At 44.8% G+C, this 26,623-nt stretch overlaps 1 protein-coding gene across 1 annotated transcript in view; it reads left to right on the forward strand.

Moving 5' to 3' along the window:
• Positions 1-6,129: 6,129 nt before the first annotated feature.
• Positions 6,130-26,623, forward strand: part of SCARF1 (scavenger receptor class F member 1) — a 54,340-nt gene continuing 33,846 nt past the window's right edge. The window contains exons 1-2 of the mRNA XM_083172169.1: positions 6,130-6,422; positions 25,318-25,379. Coding sequence (XP_083028295.1) covers positions 6,310-6,422; positions 25,318-25,379 — 175 coding nt within the window. The 5' untranslated portion in view covers positions 6,130-6,309. The remainder of the gene's footprint in view (positions 6,423-25,317; positions 25,380-26,623) is intronic.

Genomic DNA, 26,623 nt, shown 5'->3' on the forward strand with positions numbered 1-26,623 from the left:
AGTCAATCACAGTTAGGAAGCCACACTTATTGACAATCAATTGCGCATGCTGTTGTGCAAATGGAATAGACAACAGGTGGAAATTATAGGCAATTATCAAGATCCCCCCAATAATGGAGTTGTTCTGCAGGTGGTGACCACAGACCACTTCTCAGCTCCTATGCTTTCTGGCTGATGTTTTGGTCACTTTTGAAAGCTGGCGGTGCTTTCACTCTAGTGGTAGCATGAGACAGAGTCTACAACCCACACAAGGGGCTCAGGTAGTGCAGCTCATCCAGAATGGCACATCAATGCGAGCTGTGGCAAGAAGGTTTGCTGCGTCTGTCTGCGTAGTGTCCAGAGCATGGCGGCGCTTCCAGGAGGCAGGCCAGTACATCAGGAAATGTGGAGGAGGCCATAGGAGTGCAACAACCCAGCAGCTGCAACGCTACCTCCGCCTTTGTGCAAGGAGGAGCACTGCCAGAGCCCTGCAAAATGAGCTCCAGCAGCCCACAAATGTGCATGCGTCTACTCAAACGGTCAGAAACAGACTCCATGAGGGTGGTATGAGGGTCCGACGTCCACAGGTGGGGGTTGTGCTTACAGTCCAACACCGTGCAGGACGTTTGGCATTTGCCAGAGAACACCAAGATTGTAAAATTCGCCACTGGTGCCCTGTGCTCTTCACAGATGAAAGCAGGTTCACACTGCGCACATGACAGACATGGGAGAGTCTGGAGACTACAAGGAGAACATTCTGCTGCCTGTAACATCCTCCAGCATGACCAGTTTGGCAGTGGGTCAGTAATGGTGTGGGGTGGCATTTCTTTGGGGGGCCGCACAGCTCTCCATGTGCTCGCCAGAGGTAGCCTGACTGCCATTAGGTACCGAGATGAGATCCTCAGATCCCTTGTGAGACCATATGCTGGTGCGATTGGCACCGGGATCCTCCTAATGCAAGACAATGCTAGACCTCATGTGGCTGGAGTGTGTCAGCAGTTCCTGCAAGACAAAGGCATTGATGCTATGGACTGGCCCGCCCGTTCCCCAGACCTGAATCCAATTGAGCACATCTGGTACATCATGTCTCGCTCCATCCACCAACGCCTCAGTAGATCCCTCAGGAGACCATCCGCCATGGACCAAAGTACAGTATGGGTGTGCAGTACATGGTATGTACTATGTAAGGATGGAAGCAGCTGTATTATATGTCTGTCAGGAGGATGACCGCCAGACATGGGCATTTCTCTGGTGTATAAATAATATTAAGGCCAAGACTGCGATGGGACATGGCAGCAACTGAGTTTATCTGTATCTTTTATGAGATAATGAGTGTTATGCTCCGGGATTCACATATGATAGATCCATCTCTTTTGCCTGGTCTTTTTCTTCCATAGCACTTTGCCATTATCACAGTTTCCACATTTTCTGACTAAAGAAACCTGAAGATGTCTTAGAAAGGAAAATACATTTACAATACAAACCGCTAACAAGAATTTTAGAAGTTATAAGACTAAGGGGCAGATTTATTAAGCTTGGAGAAAAGATAAACTGGAGATAAAGCGGAGAAAAGGTAAAAGGAGATAAAGCACCAGCCAATCAGCTGTGTTTGAAAAAGACAGTTGGGAGTTGATTGGCTGGTGCGTTATCTCCTTTTACCTTTTCTCCGCTTTATCTCCAGTTTATCTCTTCTCCAAGCTTAATAAATCTGCCCCTAACACACATATAGGGGAGCTATATATCACATTTCCTATTACAGGCCAGAAAAATAGCATTCTTCATTGCCACACAATTGGGGCACGGTCCTCATATACAGCAACCCCCTTGCCCTTTTTAAACAAGGAGCCCAAAAATGTGTCCGTCAGATGATTGACATTCTCAGTGCTTGGGGTCCTTGCTCCTTCCTGTCTCAGTGTAAAGCTGTGTACGCATGCATCGGTTTTTGGCTGTTTTCATTTTGAATCCACATCGAATGGTTTTTAGGACACTTTCGATCTGCATTAGATTCGATGCGCGCTCCCGTTTTCTCTAAATCAAAAAGAAAAATCTACTGTGCAGCCAAGGAAATATCGAATTCGATCCAATAAATCAAATGTGTACAATGTACCATGAATGTAAATCAAATTCAATATCTAATGCAAAAGTACAGATCTAATGCCAAATCGAATGGGAAGATCTAATGCCAGATCTAATAGAAAATCGAATCTAACATGGAATTAAAAGCAAATCGAAGTGTGTGTACATAGCTTTTATGATCACATACTGAAAAACAGTTGTGTGTGAAACAATTCTCGGGCTTTGGTTACACACTGGTTTAATTTCTCTTACATTATGACTCTGCCCGAGTCGCATCCAGCTGTGTCCTCGCTAACCCAATCACACAGCTAGGCCACTGCCTAAAGGTGCCCATACACAGTGCAATATTCCTGTGCGTTTTGAACTAGATCACATCGCATCTCATGCAGTCAAATCGCATGTAATTTGCATGCGATGCGATCGGGACCTAGTTCAAAAAGTACAGGCGCATTGCACAGCACAATTGTCCCGTATATGGCATTTTCTTAAATACTCTGGTCTGCTGTTAATGCATGAATACTGTCATATGCTACAGGCTGTTCCATCCCTGCTCACTCTAAATCTGGTGGCACCTCTAATGAGCATGTTCTGATAACAAACAAATGATGTGATCATAGTCCAGCTTCCCTTACATATGTGGCAAGCTGACAAAACAAAGGGTACCGTGCAATTACTGTGCTGTGGGCCCTGTTGTACATAGCCTGTCTACAAACACAGGGCTAGATTCTCTAAACTTCAAAAGTGATAAAATGGAGATTGATAAGAAGCCAGCCAATCAGCTCCTACCTGCCATGTCACAGACTGTGTTTGAAAAATGTCAGGCAAGAGCTGATTGGCTGGCTGTTTGTCACTCTCCATTTTATCACTTTTGAAGCTTAGAGAATCTGGCCCACAAAGGTTTCATTACATATTAAGCCTCATCCAGATGAGATGTAGCTACTGCCTGTAAAAAGCTGCACTCACTCTGAGACAATGATGGTAGTAGCCACTTCCTCCTGAATCACGCACTTCCTGTTCTTTCCTTAATTAAAGTCTGCCTTACTGTGTGTTCTATTTCCTAAGAAGCAATTGTTCAGCTGTGTACGCATTACTATATTTAGACCGTGATTTATTTTCTTTATGTTTCATATTTGATATCTTTGAGAAATAAGATGCGCGTTTTGGATCACTTATTGCTCCTACGGCTGAAGGAATTTAAATCAGACTTTCTTGTGTGCTGAGCTTAAAGGATGGAGTGGGGCTGTCAGGAAGACCCGGCATGATCTGCCTCTTCTCTCAGGAAAAAGGTGCTTCCTACAAAACCGCTGACTGCTCATGGCAGTAAAAGATGGCAAGGAACAGCACTGATTGTAACAATGATAGGAACGTGCAAAGTAACAGAGGGAAAGCTTATAGTGAGAGTTTGCACCATCATTTATTTATTTATTAACAGTCTCTTATATAGTTCAGCACATTCCATTGCAATTTACAATTGGAAACTGTGATACAACAAACTGGGCAGTTAAAGGCAGTCAGAGGTACTGTAGGAGAGCCATGCACACAAACTTGCAATCGATAGGTAAATAGGCATTGATACACAAGGATAGGTGTTATCTTTGGTATCACCGGATTGCAATGGTTCTTGGGGGGCTGTATGCTCTATTAACCCAGCAATGTTGGCCTGGGGTCAGTAGGAGGGAAAAGTGAACAAGGACAAAATAAGTGAGTAAATGTTTGGAGTGTCAAGTGAGGATGTTACATAATGGCCCAAATATCTATTAGGTTAAAAACAAAATGTGCATAAGAATAATTATGCTCTTTGGCACCTACAGACTGTGGGCTGTGACCTCCTGGTGATAGGGGGTGCCGGACGGGATCCCGACTGTTAAAACACTGACGGACGGGTTCCCGGCGGCTTTTTTCCCCTCATGGGGGTCCACGACCCCCATAAAGGGAGAATAGAATAGGTGGCGAGCGGGGCTCGCTACCGTGCCCGCAGCGTGGCGAGTGCAGCGAGCCTACAAGGGGCTTTGTTGCGCTGGCCACGCTGTCTGAGACCAGGCATCCTGACATCGGGATAATGACTGTCGGGATCCCGACTGTCGGTAAATCATACCACACCCGTTATAGGCATGGTGTCGCTGGTCCGAAACCCAGTGGTAGGCACACATAAATATAAAAAAAGTAAATTGCTGAAAAATTGCAATGAGAGTTTGAAATTGGAACTGGCTTGCAAAACCCAAATAACACCTATAAATTCAACAAACAAGTATGTTTATTATCACAAAGCTCCTTATTCCAAAATAATATAGGTAACAAACAACCTCTTTACTGTGAGTCTAATACTGCCCATACACAGTGTGATGCGCACCGTGCGTCTTGGACCATTGCATCTAGTTCAAAACACATGCGATATGCTAAAGCAGTGTGCGTTTTGTTCTGGATGCAATGCGATCTAGTCCATTGAGTACATGCAGCACATACTTCTTGTACCTTGCAATATGATGTGAGCGGGAGCGTGTATCACATCGCAAGGTTAAACGGCACCGTGTGTGGGCACCTTAAGAAGATTAATAGATGTCACTGTGGTCTCAAATTCCAGTACCTGAAATTATTAGTGACCTTGTCAAAACCAATCTTGTGTCCAGGAGTGAAATGTTCTGTTGTATTCTAATCTCTCCTATCTTGAGTCAAGGTCATATCTTTACCAGCATCCATTATTCACTGCTGGACAAGGACAGACCAGGGAACACAACCTAAATTCCTAAAGGCGCATACACGCTAGATTATGTGTTCAGTGAATGATATTGATAAACAATTTCCCTTGATCTTTCCAGTATCCTGGACAAACTATATTGTGCAAACAAACTGAACGATATGACGAGCGATGCACAATCTATCTAGAGGCTAGTCATATGCAGCTTTTTGTGAATGACATAGCCAACATTTAGTTGTATGTACGGGCGACAGAAAACCCCTCATTCACAAACCATGGTAGCACGCATTGTTCATTGTTTATTGCATAAACACTGGCCGATATTTTGAACAATAATGTTCAGAAGGACCTAAATGAATGATATAGTTCAAAATATCGCCCAGTGTGTATGCACTGTAAGTCTGAATTAAACTATAATAAAACATATTTAAACTACTATGCATTTATCATATGGGGTCTATGTGGCTGCCACTCCTCTTGCCTAAAGTGGATACGTGCCTGGTGCCTTCCAGCGATTTCACAAAACCAAACTGGCTGCAACGAGATGGCGGCACTTATGGACTGTAATAAATACTTAGCGTATGAAGCTGGTATGGAGTTCAACGTTTCAGTGCCAATGCACTTTTATAAAGGACAGTAAACCATGTTTATTAAGCATATGTGTATTTTTTAATAAATATCGTCACTATCAAAGCGCTGCTTTTCTCTTTTTTTTGTTCTCATTTCTCTAGGGGTGGAGTACCCCTATTAGCAGCTGCACATTGAATGTGGCTGTGAATCAGCGCTCAGTTACTAATCTCTGTTTTTTGTATCAAAACTTTTTAATTCATACTGTAGTTGCTCATTCAAGTCAACCCCTGCCCGATTGGAGATTACTGTCTGAAATGCCACACAATGACACTCTCAATTGGATTTTTTTTTATTTAGCAGTTAACTATCAGTATGCTTTTAGATTGTAAAAGAACTATCAAAACACATGAAGAACATGTCAACTTCACACAGATATTTCTGGTCAGAATCACACCTATAACTCCAGTACTGTGAGTCAGCAATGCTGCCCACTGCGCAACCTCTAACCTGTGAAATGTGTTTGGAGACCCCTACAATACAAATCCTTTCCCCACATACCTACAAAGGTCACTCTATGAAAGAGGAACATATTTTAGTCTCCTTTAGACTCAATTCCAGTAGAGGATACAGCTGGATGAATGCACATAGAAGTACATGCAAGCAGCCTATGAACAGTATCTATTTGAGTTGCAATATTTTGTCATTTAGGTTTTTATGACACTTCAGATCCTGTGTGTCACAGTTCCCCCCTCCTACTGGTCGGATTCAATGGCAGGAATTCTGCACCCCCTCCTTTACATCCTCAGGAAAAAAAAAAATCAAGGAGGAACTTGATCCCGACAAGAGGGCAATTCACACAGGGATACCGCAGGGAAGAGACCACTCAGTTTAAGAATATGATGGAAGGACTTCAGAACAGCCACTGGCTGGTCTTTTCTCAGCCACTATAGGATTTTCCATTGACTCAGTGTAATAATAAGATTGTGGCAATGCTCAGTTCTACCAGGAACCTGCGACTGATGCTGTTATACTGGGCTTGGCTGCATGGATTGAGTTCTCAGGAGCTGGACCCCACTGGGAAAAATGTCTGTAGATCTGACAGGTAAGCCCTTGTCTGCTAGTGTGCTTGGATACAGTACAGTTTATTGATTACATTGCTGAACTTCAGTGGACTTTATTCCTGGAAAAGCAAAATAGGTTCCTATGCTGTACTTCCAGGAAACTCCTTCTACAACATCTTCAGATTTTCTATATCCAACAATAGCTCAATAGTAGAGCATGCACTCATGAATAGGAGAATAACTCTGCTATTATTGCGTGGGTGATGCCCCATCTGATGGATATAATGTGAGCTCACTGTATATTTTATTGTTGTTACTTTGCTTTGTGACTTTGTTACTTCATCCATCTCTGAGAGTGTAACAGACAGGATATCTTTACTTTATTATATGTGTCTTCACACAATCACACTTATTTATGGATGTGCACTGCGTCCCCATGATGTCATAGTTTTGTGCTGGTTTGCCTATTGGGCCCTCAATGCATGTAAAGTTCCGTAGTCGCTTCATCGGCTTTTGTGGTTTTCTGGGATGTCTCCACAAACTAGCAGTGTACCTTAGAAAAACCTGTAGATGGTCAGTGTGCTGAGCTATTATTGTCATACCCCCAACCACTTACCCTTGTATTAAATGAAACCTTTCCTAATTTTCTGCATTACACTGTTTATTTTAAACTTATTTTTGGCTTAATCATTTATATAATTGAGGACATGCTGTTATTCATGTTAGTATTTACTTTACTAGATGTGGCATTTGTGCATTTTATTTTAATTGGGAAAAGTGCACCTTTCATCTAAAGTGCAATTGGATGCTACTGTATAAAAGACCAGATTAGAGATTAGATTTAGTAAAACTTATAAAAAATGAAAAGTGGAGGTGTTTCCCTCAGCTCTGATTGGCTGACAGCCCAGTCACAGTGACACAGGGAGGTGAAGGAGAGACACGCGATGCGCTCCCCTCCCCTCCGAAGGGAATCCGCTATCATTTTTCATTACACATAGCAAGAATTTCATTGGTTGCTATGGACAACATCATCACCTTTCAGGGAATCAGCTGTGGCGGAGGCCAAGCCCCGCCACTTACCTATGCATACATGCGCATTACACATTTCGGGGGGTATTTCCTATGGCGGTACAGGGTACCGGCAACATATCTTTTACCGGTACGCCGTACCACCCCGTACCGCCGTACTTGCACCCCTGGTTTTGTGCCTTATGCAGGGTTGGACTGGCCCACAAGAGCACAGGGGGAAAACCCTGGTGGGACCCACTTCCTGGGAGCCTGCCCCCCTCTCTAGGGATTCCAGGTTGCATTATGCATATGTTATATTATATGGCACAGGACTATGGTGTATTTTCTACAGTGCATTGCTGTTATTTCTGGTACTTTATCATAGCAGTATTTACTATATATATATATATATATATATATATATATATATATATATATATTATTTTATTTATAAGGTGCCACAAGTGTTTTGCAGTGCCGTACAGAGGAACAGTACAGGGTGACAAAACTTAGCAATACACTGAATAAATGACACAAATAGAGTACAGGTAAGGAGTGCTAGAAAGAATGGCACTCTGATTCCTCTCAATGGGATAATACAACCTTGCTTGGGTGCCTTCTCCCATGATGCCGTTTCACCGGATCACAAATGTATATCTCAGAGATAGAGCGTCACTCCAGGGCTTGTGAAATCAATATATTTTATTAGGGTCTACGTCTTTTTGGCCCAAGGCCCGTCTTTATGTCCTGCAAATGTTTTGAAAGCTAGCCTGCTAATCTGTGTTTGTGCATGTGTGAGAAAGAGAGGTAGTTTCACTCTCTGCCAGAAGATGACAGTGTTTTGGAGACTCACGGACACTAGACATATATATAGATGATATAAGTTAGGTGCACTTGGTCAGCCACCACCTGAATGCCTACTGGCCACATTAGATAAAAAGATAAAGATTAATGCTACAACACACAATTAGCTGGTTACCAAATTTAATACATATGTATGCACTTGATCATAAAAACATTAAAACAAATAGATAATGTATAAGAATAATAATAGTAATAATTGCTTTGATTGGGTATGAAAGGGGGAAGACACCTCAAATGTTGCTCTCTTTGAAAAAGCTGGGAACCCTCCCAGCGAAACATGTCAGGTATTGACGCCTTCTTCTCTGGAAAATCCCAGGCTGTGCAATACAAATTAAGAAATCCGGAACCAGGACTGTACATTTATCATCAAGGACTGTCTGTGCCCCAAGCAGGACAAAGAGCTGTAGAACCCACCCAAAGGGTTCACACCAATACTGCAATTCAACGCAGGACTGTCTCCCAAAAATTGTGAGTGAGTGGTACAGGCATAAACTGCCATTGATTGTTGGTACCAGTACAGTTCCATTTTCTAGGAACAGGATCTCCACCGAGAGGAACATTTGAGGTGTCTTCCCTCTTTCATACCCAATAAAAGCAATTATTACTATTATTATTTGTATAATTATCTATTTTTTTTGAATGTTTGTATGATCAAGTGCATACATATCATGTATTACATTTCTTAACCAGCTAATTGTGTGTTGTAGCATTAATCTGTCACAGATAACTTTATCTTTGTATTGTTTGATATAAAAGGGACTGACTATCCCTATACTATAGCTGCATTTTTTGGGGGACAAGCCCTAAACAGTGCCTGTATCATTTCTTCTAGTTACAGCACATTCTGCAATGGCCACATTTGATGTGGGTAGTTTGTATACAAACATAAACAATGAAGAAGGTATTGAAGCCATGAGAAGGACCATCACCTCCAGTTCTGCTTATTCTGGTCCACCTATTCAGTTTTTACTTTTACTTATGGATATGATTTTGCACAAAAATGATTTCTTGTATAATACCGGTTTTTATTTGCATTTACAAGGAACAGCAATGGGGTACAATATGGCCCTATCTGATTCTAATTTATTTATGTTTGATTATGAAACTACAGTAAATTTATTATGTCAAATCCTATATACTCTAAATGTGTATATATATATATATATATATATATATATATATATATATATATATATATATATATAAAGCAAGGTACCTAGATCCTCACAGGGTAACCAGGAACGACACGTGACTGCAGCATTATGAAGAAATATTGATGAAATTTATTGCATGGCCTCAACGGCTCCTTTCGGGGTTAATACCCCTTTTTCAAGAGGCAACCACTGATGCTATTTGGCTGTGGTAACCTTTCCTATGGACTGTAACCTTGTATTTTGAGCTTATTACCCATGGTGTGTCCTGCTTGTATTTTTCTACATGATCGCATTTTTTTGCAAGATATAAAAATCTTTTTTTCCATTGAACTGGATGTGCTGGCTTCCTCGTTTATTCTACATCATCTTTATGTGGCCTGGGCACTCCGATGCTGCTCTACTGGACTCTCTCTCTCTCTTTCTCTATATCTATGTATGTATGTATGTATCTATATATATATAGTAGAAATTGAAGGAGTCACTCACCAGTCTTGTAATCAAACAGTGGGGTTTTAATCAGGCAGCATGGCAAACAGTGATGGGCATCGACGTTTCGGTCCGCCTCTGGGACCTTTTTCAAGATGACATGCTTGGGCTAGAGCCTCTCTATTTATGCCATACATGACCCGGAAGTGCTTACTGCGTTGCAGTTATTCAATTAACTATTAAAATGTACATCAGTTCAGATTTATAAGCATAATATACAATGCAATCATAGGGAGTCTGGAGATAAAGTGTTAGTGCATGTCAGTATCTAGTTTAAGGTGCTGTGGGTTAAGTGCAGTGAGGTAATTGAGTCCGTGGTCCGCATGCCTGGAACAACGAATGGCCAACCACAGATCATCTATTACCTCTGCACTCCTTACTGGCACTACCGACAAGCCAGTCGCTAAACATTTCTTGGAAGTTAAACACCCACTATCTGCACTCCGATGCATGATCATCGACAGAATTCCACCTCCCAATCGAGGGGGTGACAGAGCAAAAAACCTCCTACGTCGAGAAGCGATGTGGATCCACAAGTTGGATACCATATGGCCTAGAGGTTTGAATGAGTCGATACATTACTCCATTTTTTTGGAAGACTGACATAACCTGCAATATCTTACTGCTCCTTTTTCCCTAATAACTTGAGAAGTCTCTCTTCAAAATTTCTGTACTTGAAGTTTGCTCAAGAAGTCACTCTTTTCAAGAACCTGTTTGAACCTTTTTTGGATTTTTTTGCAAAATATACAATCTGTGGTCCGTACAGTGATACATTAAGAAAAATATATATTAATAATATTGCACCACATATGACAGATAACCCCCAAGATAAAATGTGGTGCACATATGTTTACCTATGTGAATATCCCATACGCTTTATATATATCCATTTATATTGTTTTAGTATTTTAAGTTTCCTTTTTTCACCATTTTATAAGTTTCCTTTCTTTTGTTTTTTATATATCCTCACTTCATAATGTAAAATAGTCATACATGGCGTATATGAATGTAATATTTATGCCAGCTAATGACCCCTGACATGCTTACAATAGCAAAAAAATTTTGTACAAATTATATTAATTTTTTGGAGCCCGGACAATAACACTTGTTTTTAAAGCACAGTTTTAACACAATTCTTTTGCATTTTTTCACATATTTTAAACACACTTATTCCTTTCACACAAACTATGTATATGTGTCAACCTTACTACAAGAGACGCGATGCGTCACCATAACAACCATGCACAAATAGATATCATAGTAACCAGTGACGCCGGCGCTAAGCGCCGCGCGAGTTAACTACATTAGTTTTTTCTGCAACTTCCGGATCTGACGTGTGCGGGTCACGCGTGCGGATCACAGAGATTTTAAACACTATGTTTGGGAACACCATAGCAACGATAGCACGCCAGTGCGCGGCGTTACGTGAGCCGGCACTAGGAGACCACATTCACCTTATACATCACTTCCGGGTCCGGTAGCGTGCGTTCCAGGCATGCGGACCATGGACTCAATTACCTCACTGCACTTAACCCACAGCACCTTAAACTAGATACTGACATGCACTAGCACTTTATCTCCAGACTCCCTATGACTGCATTGTATATTATGCTTATAAATCTGAACTGATGTACATTTTAATAGTTAATTGAATAACTGCAACGCAGTAAGCACTTCCGGGTCATGTATGGCATAAATAGAGAGGCTCTAGCCCAAGCATGTCATCTTGAAAAAGGTCCCAGAGGCGGACCGAAACGTCGATGCCCATCACTGTTTGCCATGCTGCCTGATTAAAACCCCACTGTTTGATTACAAGACTGGTGAGTGACTCCTTCAATTTCTACTACATGCAGTAGCGATCCTCCAGCAAGGTTCACTACATATGGAATGTCACCCCAGCAACTTACTATTTAAATGTGAGTGCCAGTAATATGGACTATATATATATATATATATATATATATATATATATATATATATATATATATATATATATATATATATATATATATATATATATATATATAGTGCATTATATTGATTTCTTTGCAGTTTGTTGACCTTTTGAACCATTTGCCAGGTTCCATCCGCTTTACCGCCAACTATAGTCCGGTATCAATTGAATTTCTGGACATCAAGGTTACCAGTGATGGGAAGTTTATTACAAATGTTTATCAGAAGAGTACTGCTAAGAATACACTCCTGTTGTCATCTAGCTTCCATCCGAGACCATTAAAGAAGGGATTTCCCTTTTCACAATTAAAAGAGGGGTTTGGATTTCTTCAGATACAGGTGACCTTCCAGCAGCATTACATCAATGGGCAAGAAATTTGTAGATCGTGGTTACAATCAAGGTGAATTGGGGGTTGCTATTGAAAAGTGCCTTAAACTGGATAGTGATTCCCTCTTGAGAGATAAAGATACTGATGGTGCAGTATCATGTATGATCTTTTCAACAACTTTTTCCACTACTTCAAATATTGTACATTCAGCAATTAACAAACATTGTCATATTTTAAAAACCGATCCACACTTGGGTGAAACATGTCAACAATTGCCATTGATGTGCTATAAAAGAAGTCCCAATCTAAAAGAAACCTCTGACATTTTCAGATATGGGCTCTCCACCCAATTGGAACAGAGGCTGATTGAGTCTACAGAAAGGGGCATATAAATGCTCGGGTTGTGCAAACTATTAGGATGGTAAAAGAGCGCATCAATATGCACCGATCGTCAATATAAGAGGCGTGAACAGGATTGGATGTGAGCACAGGTCCAGTGGCACGACACTTTATCTATATTCAACATGAATTAAGAGACTTTCTATTTATGTTCATTGATCATGTACCACTGCTCAGAAGAGGTGGGGATAGACATAATGCATTGCTGTGAAAGGATTGCCAATAGATTTACAAGCTGAAATCCATGAGCCAAAATGGTCTAAATGAGGAGTTTATTTTAGTTCCATTTTTAAATCGCTGATCATGTGTAGAGTCATCAATTGATCGGATGGAATGGTGTAATGGCAAATGTTTTATGAGAGGAGGCTTGTGTGAGAATTCTCTTTAGGAGATTAATCTGCTACTGGTTTTATGACAATGATTATTTATAGTTTTTGTTTTGTTGGTTCGTTATCTTCATTTTTTTTGGTGCTTGTGTATTATCAGGGCACCCGGTTACGCTATGTTTTCAACGTAGGCTAAGCTACGTTATAAGCAAAGCCGGCGCCGTGATAATAGAGGAGGCAGCACTGGGAGCAGGGTGGTGTGGTTTATACTTACCCTCCTCTGGGCAGCGATCCCCGATGACTCCCCAGCGGCAGTGACGGTTACTCCCCGGAGGCAGCGACGGTTACTCCCTGGCGGCAGCGTTCAGTACCCCTCTTCCGGCCCTCGCAGCGGACGCTGTGCATAATTCAGCGTAGTGCCACTGACGGCGCATCACATGTTTTTCCTGCTCCCCCAGCGGCACTACGCTAATTGCATACAGCATCCGTGGCGAGTGCCGGAGCAGGGGGACTGAATGCGAGTGCCCGGGCCGGAGGAGGGTACGTATAGACTAGCCATTTTACCCCCACTATCCACGTCGGCGAGGAGTTGTTTTTATAAAGTGTGGCGAGCGCAACGAGGCGAGCGAATGCGTATCCACGTCCCCTCACCACAGTGAATATTTTGCAGGTCTCCTCACGGAATCACAAGTTAAATAATTAGCTCCACCTGTGGATCTTTTAAAAATGTGTCAATGAGTAATGAGTGCACCTGTGCACCTGCCCAGTGAACTGGAAAACGAGAACTGTGTGGGGTCCCGACTCCTGGGGACCAAGTTTGAGAATCCCTGCTTTACACTATCTTGAGGCACTTAGGGTCCAGTTTTTTTTGTGATGTCTCTATGTACTAGTTAATGAATTGACTTTAGCTGTTGTATTTCACAAAATGTCTTCCTCGACTTTCATACACTATAGAGCAATTCACAAATATGAATTATCTACTTTATTTGAACATAACAAAAGCTTTAAAAATGCTGCAGTTCCTTAAAGATCATTTTCACACTGTGTATAATGACAGCATACTTGCTTGGGTGTAGGTATACTGTGTGAAAGGGGTGCCGTGGCTACTGGACCAGGAATCAACTCATACTCTATGGTCATGTAACAAGTTCCTAAAATAGTCTGCTAAGAAACTGGGTCCAGAGCCCATAGCCTAGTATTAACAGCATGCTGGCAGGGGGGAGAGGCTGTCAGTGGCGGTGATGTTGACAGAAGCAGCGCATGCGCAGTACAGCATTGGGGTATTTTTTCGCAAAAGATACCACAATGGTGCTGGGGAAACCCATTGCAGGGACAGAGCTTTAACACAAGCTCTGTCCCTGCATGTGATAATTGATATATCCGTGCGATGTATGCAATTATCTCATCTCGAGTTTGGACGATGTTATCACATGATATCCACATGCTCATTCCTATGCAGTGATACGATAATTGCGTTCCGGTGCCCTCTGTTTACCCTCACTTGCTTGTGGGGGCTGTAAATAGTATGCAGATCAACGGCACTCGGTCCGGCTTGCAAAATGAAGTACTCTGCTCCTGTTATTGTTATCAACGTTTCAAATGTTTAATACATTTATCATTAGGTTAATAATTTATTTAAAAGCTTAGGTACTTGTTTCCTAGCACGGCCACAATCTTATGGATCGTGTACCTTTAAGTTAAGGTACACGATCCATAAGATGGACCCGATTTCCTTTGAAATCAGGTCCATTTTGCCGGCTAGGACACAATATCGGGGGCATCGCGTCGGTCGGGACCATTAACATTGGTCCCGACGCGACCGACGCGATGCCCCCGATATTTCCATAGGCTTCAATGTTAAAAAATATTTTAACATTGAAATCGTGTCGGGAAAGGTAAAATATAGGGGGCGCGTCGGTCGGGACCATTAACATTGGTCGCGACGCGATGCCCCCGATTTTTCCATAGGCTTCAATGTTGAAATATTTTTTAACATTGAAATCGTGAAAAAATGTGAAAAATGTGAAATGGGCCAATATGACCCATTTCACATTATAGATGTCCCCGTCGTCACCCCACGATAGACGCCAACCCGAAGCGTGGCGAGCGCAGCGAGCCCGCGAGGGGCGGCGGTGCGCGTCCTCCGACCTTTTCATTCCCCTACTATCCACGTCGGCGTGGAGTTGAGAATAGAATAGTGTGGCGAGCGCAGCGAGCCACCGAGCCCGAAGCGTGGCGAGCGCAGCGAGCCTCGCGAGGGGACGCGTATAACTTCACAGGTATTTTTCCGACACGACCACCCCGATGTAAATCGGTGTGGCCGTGCTAGGAAACAAGTACCAAAGCTTACCTTAAATAGGCTATTGTTCAACATATAGGAGTATATATATATATATATATATATATATATATATATATATATATATATATACTTGGCTGGTCGGCCTGGCACTCTCCCAAAACGCTAATGCCCCGGTGCCCTCCGGAAGATGCTTGGATAGGTCAGAAGAAAACAAACTGCGGCACTCAAGGGTCTTGTAAAAGGTCAAATGGCATTTATTCCATAAATGCAGAAAGATCCGACGTTTCGAGGATCAAGTCCCCGTTTTCAAGGTGTAGGTGAGACGTCTCACCTACACCTTGAAAACGGGGACTTGATCCTCGAAACGTCGGATCTTTCTGCATTTATGGAATAAATGCCATTTGACCTTTTACAAGACCCTTGAGTGCCGCAGTTTGTTTTCTTCTGACATATATATATATATATATATATATATATATATATATATATATCCTCAGTTGATTAGCAAAACAGTTTTGGTGGTTAGCAACACCCCCTCTGAAGACTGGCCACGACTCTACACATGGACCCCTACCACTGGATTTACCTGTGGCCCCTTCATGCCCCAGTCCAACACTGGTCCTACACACCTGCCAACTTTGGAGCTGCGATGGTTGAGACAAATGTGTGCTCTTTAGGGGCGTGGCTTAGCGGTCCACACCCTGCTATTATCATGCTGTGGAATGTGAACTAGGGCACTTTCCATTGGGCATAAACTGAACTAGGGACAACTATGGGACATAAAAGGAACAATGATGCTATTATGGGGCATGCAATGAGCAACCATTGTGGAGACAGGGGTTTCTCTAGAAGCACTGGGAAGGATCGCCTTCAGGATGTTGTTATGGGGCCCACATGTTCTGTCTGCGCCCCAGGACACTCAGTATATATTTCCTTGTGTGCTTGTAGAACACTTCCTTTCTAACAATACAATAGTGAACGCCATTCCTCAAATTTTTTTCACGTCTCTGAAATGCCGGCTAAACGTTTATGATTTATGGAGTTCCTTTATATAAAAGAACAGTGGCATTTACTAATACGTATTACCAGACGCAGGCATTAATCATGGGAAACGTGATTTTCTCTATGTAATGCAGACTTCCTGAAAACATGTCTGTATCTGTTAGACAATAACTTTTACGGAACCAGAGCCGAGTGATAAGAACAGACAATAGATTGCAGTCTGGTAAGATAACAGAGGTTACACAATGTCAGACATCTTGATAGGGATTAAAAAAGTGGTACTTGTTTCCTAGCAGGGCGCCCACTAAGCAAATTGCATCGCATGCGTTTTTCGTGCGATGCGATCCAATGCGATTTTCCTATGTAATTTATACACTGCTCTTTTTACCCCAGGAAGCGATGCGATCGCACCGCAAAATCGCATGCGATTGCATGCAATTTTATAGGGTGCAATGCCATTTACTTTACTATACACTTATATGAGATGCTATAAGATTGAGGAACCCCCCCATTATCCACGCCACCCCGAAGCGTGGCGAGCGCAGCAGAACGCGTCCTCCCGACCTGTTTATAACCCAACTATCCACGTCGGCGTGGAGTTGATTTTATATAGTGTTGCGAGCGTAGCGAGCCACCGAGCCCGAAGCGTGGCGAGCAGACGCGGAATACATGTAACGTAATCCGCGTCCCCTCGCTGTGCATGCCACGCTTCGGGCTCACCACACTATATAAGATCAACTCCACGCCAACGTGGATAGTGGGGGTATAAAAAGGTTGGGAGGACGCATTCCGCTGCGCTCGCCACGCTTCGGGGTGGCGTGGATAGTGGGGGGGGGGGTCAGTAAAACCTCATTGTATGTCATACAAGTGTATAGCTAATGACATGGCATCGCACCTTATAAAATCGCATGCGATTTTGCGGGAGGTGCGATGCGATCCCCTGGGGCCAACAGAGCAATGAATAAATTACATGAAAAAATCGCATCGCATTGCATGGCACTAAAATGGCCCATGCGATGCGTTGCAATTTCGGTACGGTAGCGTGCGTCAGAATTGTGGGCACACTGCTAGGAAACAAGTACCAAAAAAGTGTATTCAGCTCAATCTAAAGTCCCTTACATACTGGGCGATAAAATGAGCGATATGCCTCATTTTAGCGATATCGCTCTTTATATCACCCAAAGTGTACGCTCTCGCCAATCTATGATGTGCGCTCCTGTGGGTCATTAATGACCCGCTCCATCATCTGTGCATGTGCAGGAGAGGGAGCCCCGGCCAGGCTCGACTATCTTCCCGGAATGGCTGGGAGGCTCCCAAAAATCTGGTCCGCCTCCCGGCCCCCCAATGAATGTGGGCAAGTCACCTGCTTGCTGGCCAGAGCCACCCTTCCTTGCTGATTCAAGTGCCGCAAATCGCAGGTCAGCGGAGTGGGGGCGGGTCTTAAATGATGTGGTAGTGGCATTTTGCATAATTTATGATATAAGGGCAGGGCCAAGTGATGTCAGCCAAGTTGTCCCCCATCCCCTTCTCCCCGATGTATTGCCTCTCTGGTTGAAAATAAAAGAAAGCAAGTATGGCTGCGGCTACCCCCACTGTCATTTGTTGCCCGTCGGCATTGGCAAGTGTACATGCTATATCCGCTGTCCCTCTAAGTTACTTCTCCAGCATGTGCACAGCGTCTATTCATGGGGGACAGGGGGGACTTACAACTGCCCCTCCGCCATTGGACACTGGCCAGCCCCAGGCAGGATGTGGGAACGCGGAAAGCTGGACCGTTGGGAGGTATGCTTTATGACCTCACATTGTCGCTAACTGTATTTTCCAACGTTGGGCGTTCCAATATGGTAATGAGGCTGGCCGGCGCCCCCCGCCTGCTGTGTAGGGTGCATGCACCCGGCAAACAGAATGGTTGCCGTGGGTGCATGCACCCTGCGTATGCCCATGCGCAGAAATGTGCATGCGTACAGCCCGACCATCGGTCGAGCTGCGAACGTATTCTGAATAGGTTCCTAAGCACATACTATTTGGACACTGTTCGCCCTATTTCTTGGCCCGATCCATCAGAACTGTGTGAAAAGGGCCTCAATCGTGTAAGTGTATGGGTACTTTAAGTCTAATGGTGTGTACACACGGGAGCAATATTAGGTAAAATCGCTGGGAATATGGTCGCTGAGCGACCATATTGCCAGTGATTTGGAGCCAGCTGCGCGCTCCCGTGTGCACTCCCTGCTGGTCGCTGGTCGCTGGAGCATGCTCCTGCGACCAGCGGCTTTCCCCGGCAATCACTGTGCCGGGAGGTCAGCGCAGGCCAGTGCGCTGCTCCCTCCTTCCTCCCTTCAAAGTGACAGCAGCAGCGTCTGCTGCTAGTGCACTCCCCCTCCGTCCCGTAGCAGTGTCTCCTTTTCATCGCTGATGAAAAGGAGACACTGAGCAATATGATTGCTGGCAATATATTGCTAGCAATATATCGCTAGCAATCATATTGCACCGTGTGTACACAGCATAAGATGTTTTTGGTATACAGTACCTACAGCATTTTAATATAGATATTCTAAAGATAAATAAAAACATAGGTCAGATAAGTTCACAGTTGTTCAGCAAACAATTAACTCAGAAATACTTTCCAGGAACTGGTTCAGGATCTGCTCATTAAATAGTCTCATTATCCCAGGATGTATCAGACAGCCTTGTGCAGGGAAAACATTGACTGACTACCCTCAACTGCATGTCAGATTATTACTTACACCATTAGGATAATAGTCACAGATACATCTATTTATCCAGTTTATCCATTTTTTTTCTTCAAAAAAATTTGTGGAACTATGGTGGATATTGGATAACACAAGTTTCAGTCATAGCAGAGACAAATTACTAGATTATTAAATTCCTGATTAGGGGCAGACAGTGGCGGATTCAGGGGGGGGGGGGGCACCTGGGCACGTGCCCCCTCTGTCTAGCTGAGGACCAGGGCTTTCCAACGAGCCCAGCCCCGTGTCTCTAGCCCCCCGGGAACCAAAGATATCGTCTGGCAAAGCTGTGACGTTTTTTCCCCATAGGATAATATGGGACCCGGCAATTCCGACCCCCACCTAGTTCCGACGGCTGCCAGTTCGCTCCCTGGCATCGCAGAAGCTTGTGGTTGATTCAATTCCAAATCGCTGGGCCTTCAATATGATACCAGTCTGATCCATATCGGTCAATCGGTTCCAGAGATATTGCATGTAAACCGATTTTTTTATTTTTGAAATGTAATTTCATGGCTGATTATGTTCTTTGATGGCAGATTACTCTGGAACCAAACGTTTCAGTTTCACTGGACCAAAATCATTCAAAGCCCACTCAAATCAATATGATACTTGTCTCATGGAAATGGGTTAGATGGTTCTGAAGATATAGCTGGTTAAATGAGATAACTGGTTAAAGAGGGGGAGGGGTGGTTTTCTCTCCCCCTCACACCAGAAAATGCAGGGACTAGGCTGGTGTAAAGGGGCCAACCTGGGAATGCATTTTCTGGTGTGAAAGGGGTATTATTTCAAATAGCCGGGACCTGCAGTGCTCTGAATACAGCCAGGCTCTGCCACTATCAGTGGCTATCACTTCTGCCTGGCGGCGGCTGTCCCCCATTTACCGCGAGCATGTATTCTCCCTTGGCAATGAGCATGTAATCCCACATGGCAACGAGCATGGAACCTCTGGCAATGAGCATGGAACCCTTGGCAATGAGCATGTAGATAAGCAGCACTTATGTAGCATAATTTTTAATAGGCATTATGGTGTTTGGCATAATACATAATGGACATAATGGCGTGTAACTTAACGTGTAATGGACATTATGGTGTAAATGTTTAATGCGCGCCTTTGATGGACAATGTCCCTGTTTATGAAGCGTATTGAGAATTTTGGCTTAATCTGTGTGGCATTATGTGAATTCTGGTTCAATCCGTGTGGCATTATGTGAATTCTGGCTCAATGCGTGTGGCATTATGTGAATTTTGGCTCAATCCGTGTGGCATTTTTTGAATTTGGCTCAATCTGTGTGGCATTATGTGAATTTTGACACAATCCATGTGGCATTATGTGAAATTTGGCTCAATCAATTTGGCATTATGTGAATTTTGGCTCAATCCATGTGTTATTATGTGAATTTTGGCTCAATCCGTGTGGCATTATGTGAATTTTGGCTCAATCCATGTGGCATTATGTGAATTTTGGCTCATTCCATTTGGCATCATGTGTAGGGGCAAGTATAGTGGGGTCTAGTATTTTGTTGCATAATGTGTAGAAGTTGTATATAGTGTTGTACACTACACTCAAGGACATGCCCCTTGTTGAGTGGCCACACCCCTTTTCCGGAGCGCGCCTTCGGCGCGCGCACAACTGCATCCTTCACTTTTGTCACCATGGTGAGCCTGCATACTTTAAATGCCAGGGCCTATTTTTAATCCCATTCCCACCCTCTCTGCCGCTCTTTTTGCATGTACACTGGCACCACTAACACCGCCCCTCCCCCACCTAAACCCTCTTTTATCATGGTGCTCCCCCTGTCATTTTATCCTGGATCCGCCCCTGGGGGCAGATATAATAAGCATTGGAGAGTAATAATGTAGAGAGAGATAAAATAGCAACCGTTCAGCTGCTGTAATTTTTCAATCACAGCCTGTAACATGGCAGTTAAAGCTGATTGGCTGATACTTATCTCTATCTACTTTATCACTTTCCAAGGCTTAGTGCATCCTATTGTGTTTCAAATCCAGAGTCTTCATCTCACCCACAAAAAGAAACAGCCATCTTGTTCACATTACATTGACAGGCCCAATATGTTTAGTGCACAGAATATGACTGTCCTGCTCATGGCCAGATTAGAGTTTTGGGGGCCCCAAGGCAGTTAGCTTGTGGGTACCTCTAATATTGTCAAAAATATATGCTGGCGATGGTATGGGAGGAATTCACTGTGTCTTTTTTTTCTTGCACCCCCAGAGCAACTCAAATTTTTCCCAAAATCTTTAATTTTAGGAAAAACCACTGGGACTTGCTTTGGCACCCAAGTGGGGACTAATTAAGTGATTGGAAGTATCCAAAAAGCTCAATTAGTCTGTAATTACTAACTGTCCAAAGTAGTGCCTTCTCCAGCATCGGGATCAGGACTCCTGCGGCAGCGGTAAGTATGTAAAGAGTGAGAGGGGACCACCCCAGTGTAAAGAGGGAAAGGGGACCACCCCAGTGTAAAGAGTGAGAGGGAACCACCCCAGTGTAAAGAGTGAGAGGGGACCACCCCAGTGTAAAGAGGGAAAGGGGACCACCCCAGTGTAAAGAGTGAGAGGGGACCACCCCAGTGTAAAGAGTGAGAGGGAACCACTCCAGTGTAAAGAGTGAGAGGGGACCACCCCAGTGTAAAGAGGGAAAGGGGACCACCCCAGTGTAAAGAGTGAGAGGGGACCACCCCAGTGTAAAGAGTGAGAGGGGACCACCACAGTGTAAAGAGGGAAAGGGGACCACCCCAGTGTAAAGAGTGAGAGGGAACCACCCCAGTGTAAAGAGTGAGAGGGGACCACCCCAGTGTAAAGAGGGAAAGGGGATCACCCCAGTGTAAAGAGGGAGAGGGGACCACCCCAGTGTAAAGAGTGAGAGGGGACCACCCCAGTGTAAAGAGTGAGAGGGGACCACCACAGTGTAAAGAGGGAAAGGGGACCACCCCAGTGTAAAGAGTGAGAGGGAACCACCCCAGTGTAAAGAGTGAGAGGGGACCACCCCAGTGTAAAGAGGGAAAGGGGATCACCCCAGTGTAAAGAGGGAGAGGGGACCACCCCAGTGTAAAGAGTGAGAGGGAACCACCCCAGTGTAAAGAGTGAGAGGGGACCACCCCAGTGTAAAGAGGGAAAGGGGACCACCCCAGTGTAAAGAGTGAGAGGGGACCACCCCAGTGTAAAGAGGGAAAGGGGATCACCCCAGTGTAAAGAGGGAAAGGGGATCACCCCAGTGTAAAGAGGGAGAGGGGACCACCCCAGTGTAAAGAGTGAGAGGAGACCACCACAGTGTCCAGTGTAAAGAGTGAGAGGGGACCACCCCAGTGTAAAGAGTGAGAGGGAACCTCCCCAGTCTAAAGAGTGAGAGGGGACCACCCCAGTGTAAAGAGTGAGAGGGAACCACCCCAGTGTAAAGAGTGAGAGGGAACCACCCCAGTGTAAAGAGTGAGAGGGGACCGCCCCAGTGTAAAGAGTGAGAGGGGACCGCCCCAGTGTAAAGAGTGAGAGGGGACCACCCCAGTGTAAAGAGTGAGAGGGAACCACCCCAGTGTAAAGAGTGAGAGGGGACCACCCCAGTGTAAAGAGTGAGAGGGAACCACCCCAGTGTAAAGAGTGAGAGGGAACCACCCCAGTGTAAAGAGTGAGAGGGAACCACCCCAGTGTAAAGAGTGAGAGGGGACCACCCCAGTGTAAAGAGTGAGAGGGGACCGCCCCAGTGTAAAGAGGGAGAGGGGACCACCCCAGTGTAAAGAGTGAGAGGGAACCACCCCAGTGTAAAGAGTGAGAGGGGACCACCCCAGTGTAAAGAGTGAGAGGCAGTAGCGCACGCAGGGGGGGTTTCCGAGTACCCAGAAACCCCCCCAGGAGTCTAAGGGACCTAGCCTGAAAGCTGAGGGTCCCCTCTTTCCAGGAGTACAAGAATTTTTAAAATTGGACCTTGGGAACCGGAGATATCTGACTTTAAAGCAGTGGTCCCTATCCAAGCCTGTTAATTGCAATTCCCAGTCAGATATTTCAGGTTCTGTCACACTTATAGTTTTTCTGAGGGTATATTCCAAAAGCTGGGACTCTCACCCTTTAAAAGGACACTAGAATATTGTCTCTACTGTTCCCAGAACCAGAGATATCAGCCTTCAAGCAGCTGGTTAATGCTCCATCTCCACACACCTGGTATGTAGTTTTATATGCTTGTTGGCAGATTGCTCTGCCTCCTGAACTCTGATCCCCTAGTCCCCAATAACATTTGGTAGGTGGGATTCTCTAGTTTTTAATTCCATTAAAATCTAATAAATCTATTTCCGGGAACTGGAGATATCTGCAGTCAAGCAAGCTGTCCTCCCACCAGAAAATTAGGAATAAGCCCACTCCACTATACACCCCTCCTCTGCGTATTAAACATCCTCTACCTCCCTGGAAGTTATGTATCAGGGCCCCTTCATTCAGCCCATTTCCCCCTTCTCCCACCTCATCTCCCACCATCTGTGTAGTACTGATTACTGATCCAGGCCCTATATGCTGAGCGGTTGATATAATAACCCCTACCACCCGCGGGACATCAAAGCATATACTGGGTCACCTAAGTGTCCATCTCCGTTCTTTGCTCCGCCCCTCTGGAAACCCCCTTCTGAAAATCCTGCGTTTGCCCCTGAGAGGGGACCACCCCAGTGTAAAGAGTGAGAGAGAACCGCCCCAGTGTAAAGAGTGAGAGGGAACCACCCCAGTGTAAAGAGGGAGAGGGGACCACCCCAGCGTAAAGAGTGAGAGGGGACCGCCCCAGTGTAAAGAGTGAGAGGGGACCACCCCAGTGTAAAGAGTGAGAGGGGACCACCACCAGGAGATGCTGAGACTTTGGAGACTACTGTAGTAGTAAGTATAATAAGTTGCAGAGAGCAGGGGGTAGTTGTAATGGGGGGCAATTACAGGGTTTGTGTGCGGAAGGAATGGGGAGGAGCGGGAAGTTAGAGGGTATGATTTGTAAGGAGAATATTTCAGTGAGAGATTCCCACAGATTCCCACTGATTCCCACTAGGCACATGAGTTACGGGTCCACTAGGCACACGAGGTACGGGCCCACTAGGCACACAAGGTATGGGCACCTGCTGGGGGCAGCACAGCAGTTACTGCTTTAGCTTGGATGCCGCCTCCCATGGGGTCTTCTGTGCTCTTCACCCGGTGGGCTGTCAGAGGAACCTGTTTAAGGATGGGGAGGGAGAATCACAGATAACATGGGTTCTTGGGGTGGGTTGGAGCTGTAAGGGAAACCTGTCTGAGTGAGGAGGCGGGGGGAGGGAGTTTACAAGTGCCATAGATTTGGGGGTCTGGAACCATGAGGGGAACCTGATTGAGGGAGGGAACCAGATGGGAGAGGGTCCACCAACCAAAGGAAATAAGACACGTATCTCCCTCTGCAGGGATGGGCAACAAGTTTAGTGGGAGCAACCCGCCCATTTGTTATTAATACTCTTGGCCCTAGACTTGGGATGCCCTTGGCGTTTGTTTATAATGCCCATGCAAAGGGCTGGATCTGCATGGGACCTATTTTGCTATTATTTAAGGTTGATAACCACTGGGAATACTGTAGTAGCCTGTGATGGGCAAAGTGCAGTGAGCCAAGAAATAAGTGAATTGAGGTTCTGAAGCAGTTTAATTATACTGTGTACTCCAGAGTTAGTACATCTCAGCTGCCACAGGTGGCAGTGCTGAGATCAGGCAAATGCATTGTAATGAAAAACGAAACTGAAAGTAAAAGAACGACGAATCACCTTTTTGGTTTCGGCGGCTCCCTCAGCCTTTTATGGGATCCGTTCAAAAGACCCGCTTCGTTCACAAACGACCCATCTCTAGTCAGCAATCCGGCTGCGGAAAGGGGTAGGGGCAGTGAAGTTGGCAGGGTCTGTAAGAGTCAGTGCCTGCTGCAGAAAAAGTAAAAGAGAGAAGGGAGGAGTGGGGAGAAGACCAAAGAGTACCCATGCGTCTGTCTGAGAGTGGGACCTGGATCAGCTATAAGTGTGCTGCTGCGAGGTCCGCTGCGATCAGCGTCTCCGATTGCACCAACCAACGCCGTGTAAAGGGCTTTCTCAATGTGTGTGTGATTATAGGTTTTAATGCCATGAGTACGAATGTGCCATTTATGATTGGTTGGCAGGGGAATGGTTCTGCGTCCCACGTTAGGGTGAAAAATGTTAGATATGAGCTGATTGGTTGGTTGTTTATCACTCTCCATTTGATCACTTTTGAAGCTTAGTGCATCTGGCACACTGTATGTTAAGCCAAATCAAGTCTCTTTTTGTTCTCTGCTTCGTAAATTCCAGGATGTCATCAAGACAAAATGGCGAAACTAATCTACTTCCTGCTTCTCCCTTCCCTTAGTGTCACCCAAGGACTGGTGTGCTGCCCAGGCTGGAAACAGGAAGGGCGAGCGTGTACAGCTGGTAAGTTATAGTGTTCATCCTTGAGAGCTGACAGGATAACTACAGATGACAGAGTAGGATGTCACTGATATAATCAATGTTCTAGCATGACAGAGTAGAATTTTTTTTTATTGTTGTTGAATATAATAATGCATAACCAACTTTCTGCGGTGCCTTGTCGGGACTCCCGTGCAGCGTGCGTGGGCCCGAAAGAAGGCATGGCTTCTGAGAAAGGGATGTGTCTTTGTTGAAAGGGGTGTGTCTGTGTTTGTAATGCCACGCCCCCATTTTGACACTGTGGGGTTGTGGCCAGCACTGTGGGAGCTGCTGACCATTTCCCCAGTCACTCTGTCTCTCATCAATAGATACTTTGCCCATCCTGCCACATATATACAGTACTAATCACATATGTATTTACCTGGGAGTCCCCCTGTACATGTGCAGAGTGAATTGGTGACTCCCTTTTTTACCACATTTTCAAATGTACTAACATACCCTCCAACATCTGAGGGGCAGAAATCGGTACACATTTAGAAAGGGGGTGTGGCCACATGTAAATGGGGCGTGGTCTTGGGTAAATGGGGGTGTGGTCATGCCTCCGTTTTTGTTTTTTTTTTAATAAGGGGACACTTAACTTTAGGAGGCGAGCACTTAAATTCCTTTAATGTGACGTGCTGCAGCTCAGTCCTATGACATGTGATGGCTGCTGGCATATCAAATAATGAATTTATTTTCAATGTTCTGCCTACAATAACTTATAAATAATCTTGTTTTTTACATTTCAGATTATTCATAATATTGTAGGCAGATGATTGAAAATAAATGCATTATTTAATATACCAGCAGCCATCACATGTCATAGGACTGAGCTGCAGCACGTAACTAGAATGAGAAGAGATTGTTTAACCTATGTGCTCCAGCCTCCGCTGGCTGCACCTGATGACCCGGGTCCCGCGGCCGCTGTGTTCCACGCTGTGTGGAAGCAGCTTTCTTGATTGAAGCAGCTTTCTCTTCGCTCAGGGAGTCCTGGGTCCTGTCCCCTGTGCGCGACGCGTCATGATGTTATGACGCGCCGCGGCCACACGCTGGTCCGGGAGTCCTCTCCAGCCTAAAGCAGCTATCTCCACTTCGCGCGCCCGGAGTCCTGTGTGCGTCATGACATCATGCCGACGCCGCACATGCTGGTCCGGGAGTCGGTACCCGCAATGCACCCTTTGGAACGGGTGCTTGGCAAGCCTGGGTGAGTCGGGTGCTTGGCGCACCAC

This window comes from Crinia signifera, chromosome 2 (genome assembly GCF_055691185.1).
Source record: "Crinia signifera chromosome 2, ASM5569118v1, whole genome shotgun sequence".
In the NCBI taxonomy this organism is placed as follows: domain Eukaryota; kingdom Metazoa; phylum Chordata; class Amphibia; order Anura; family Myobatrachidae; genus Crinia; species Crinia signifera.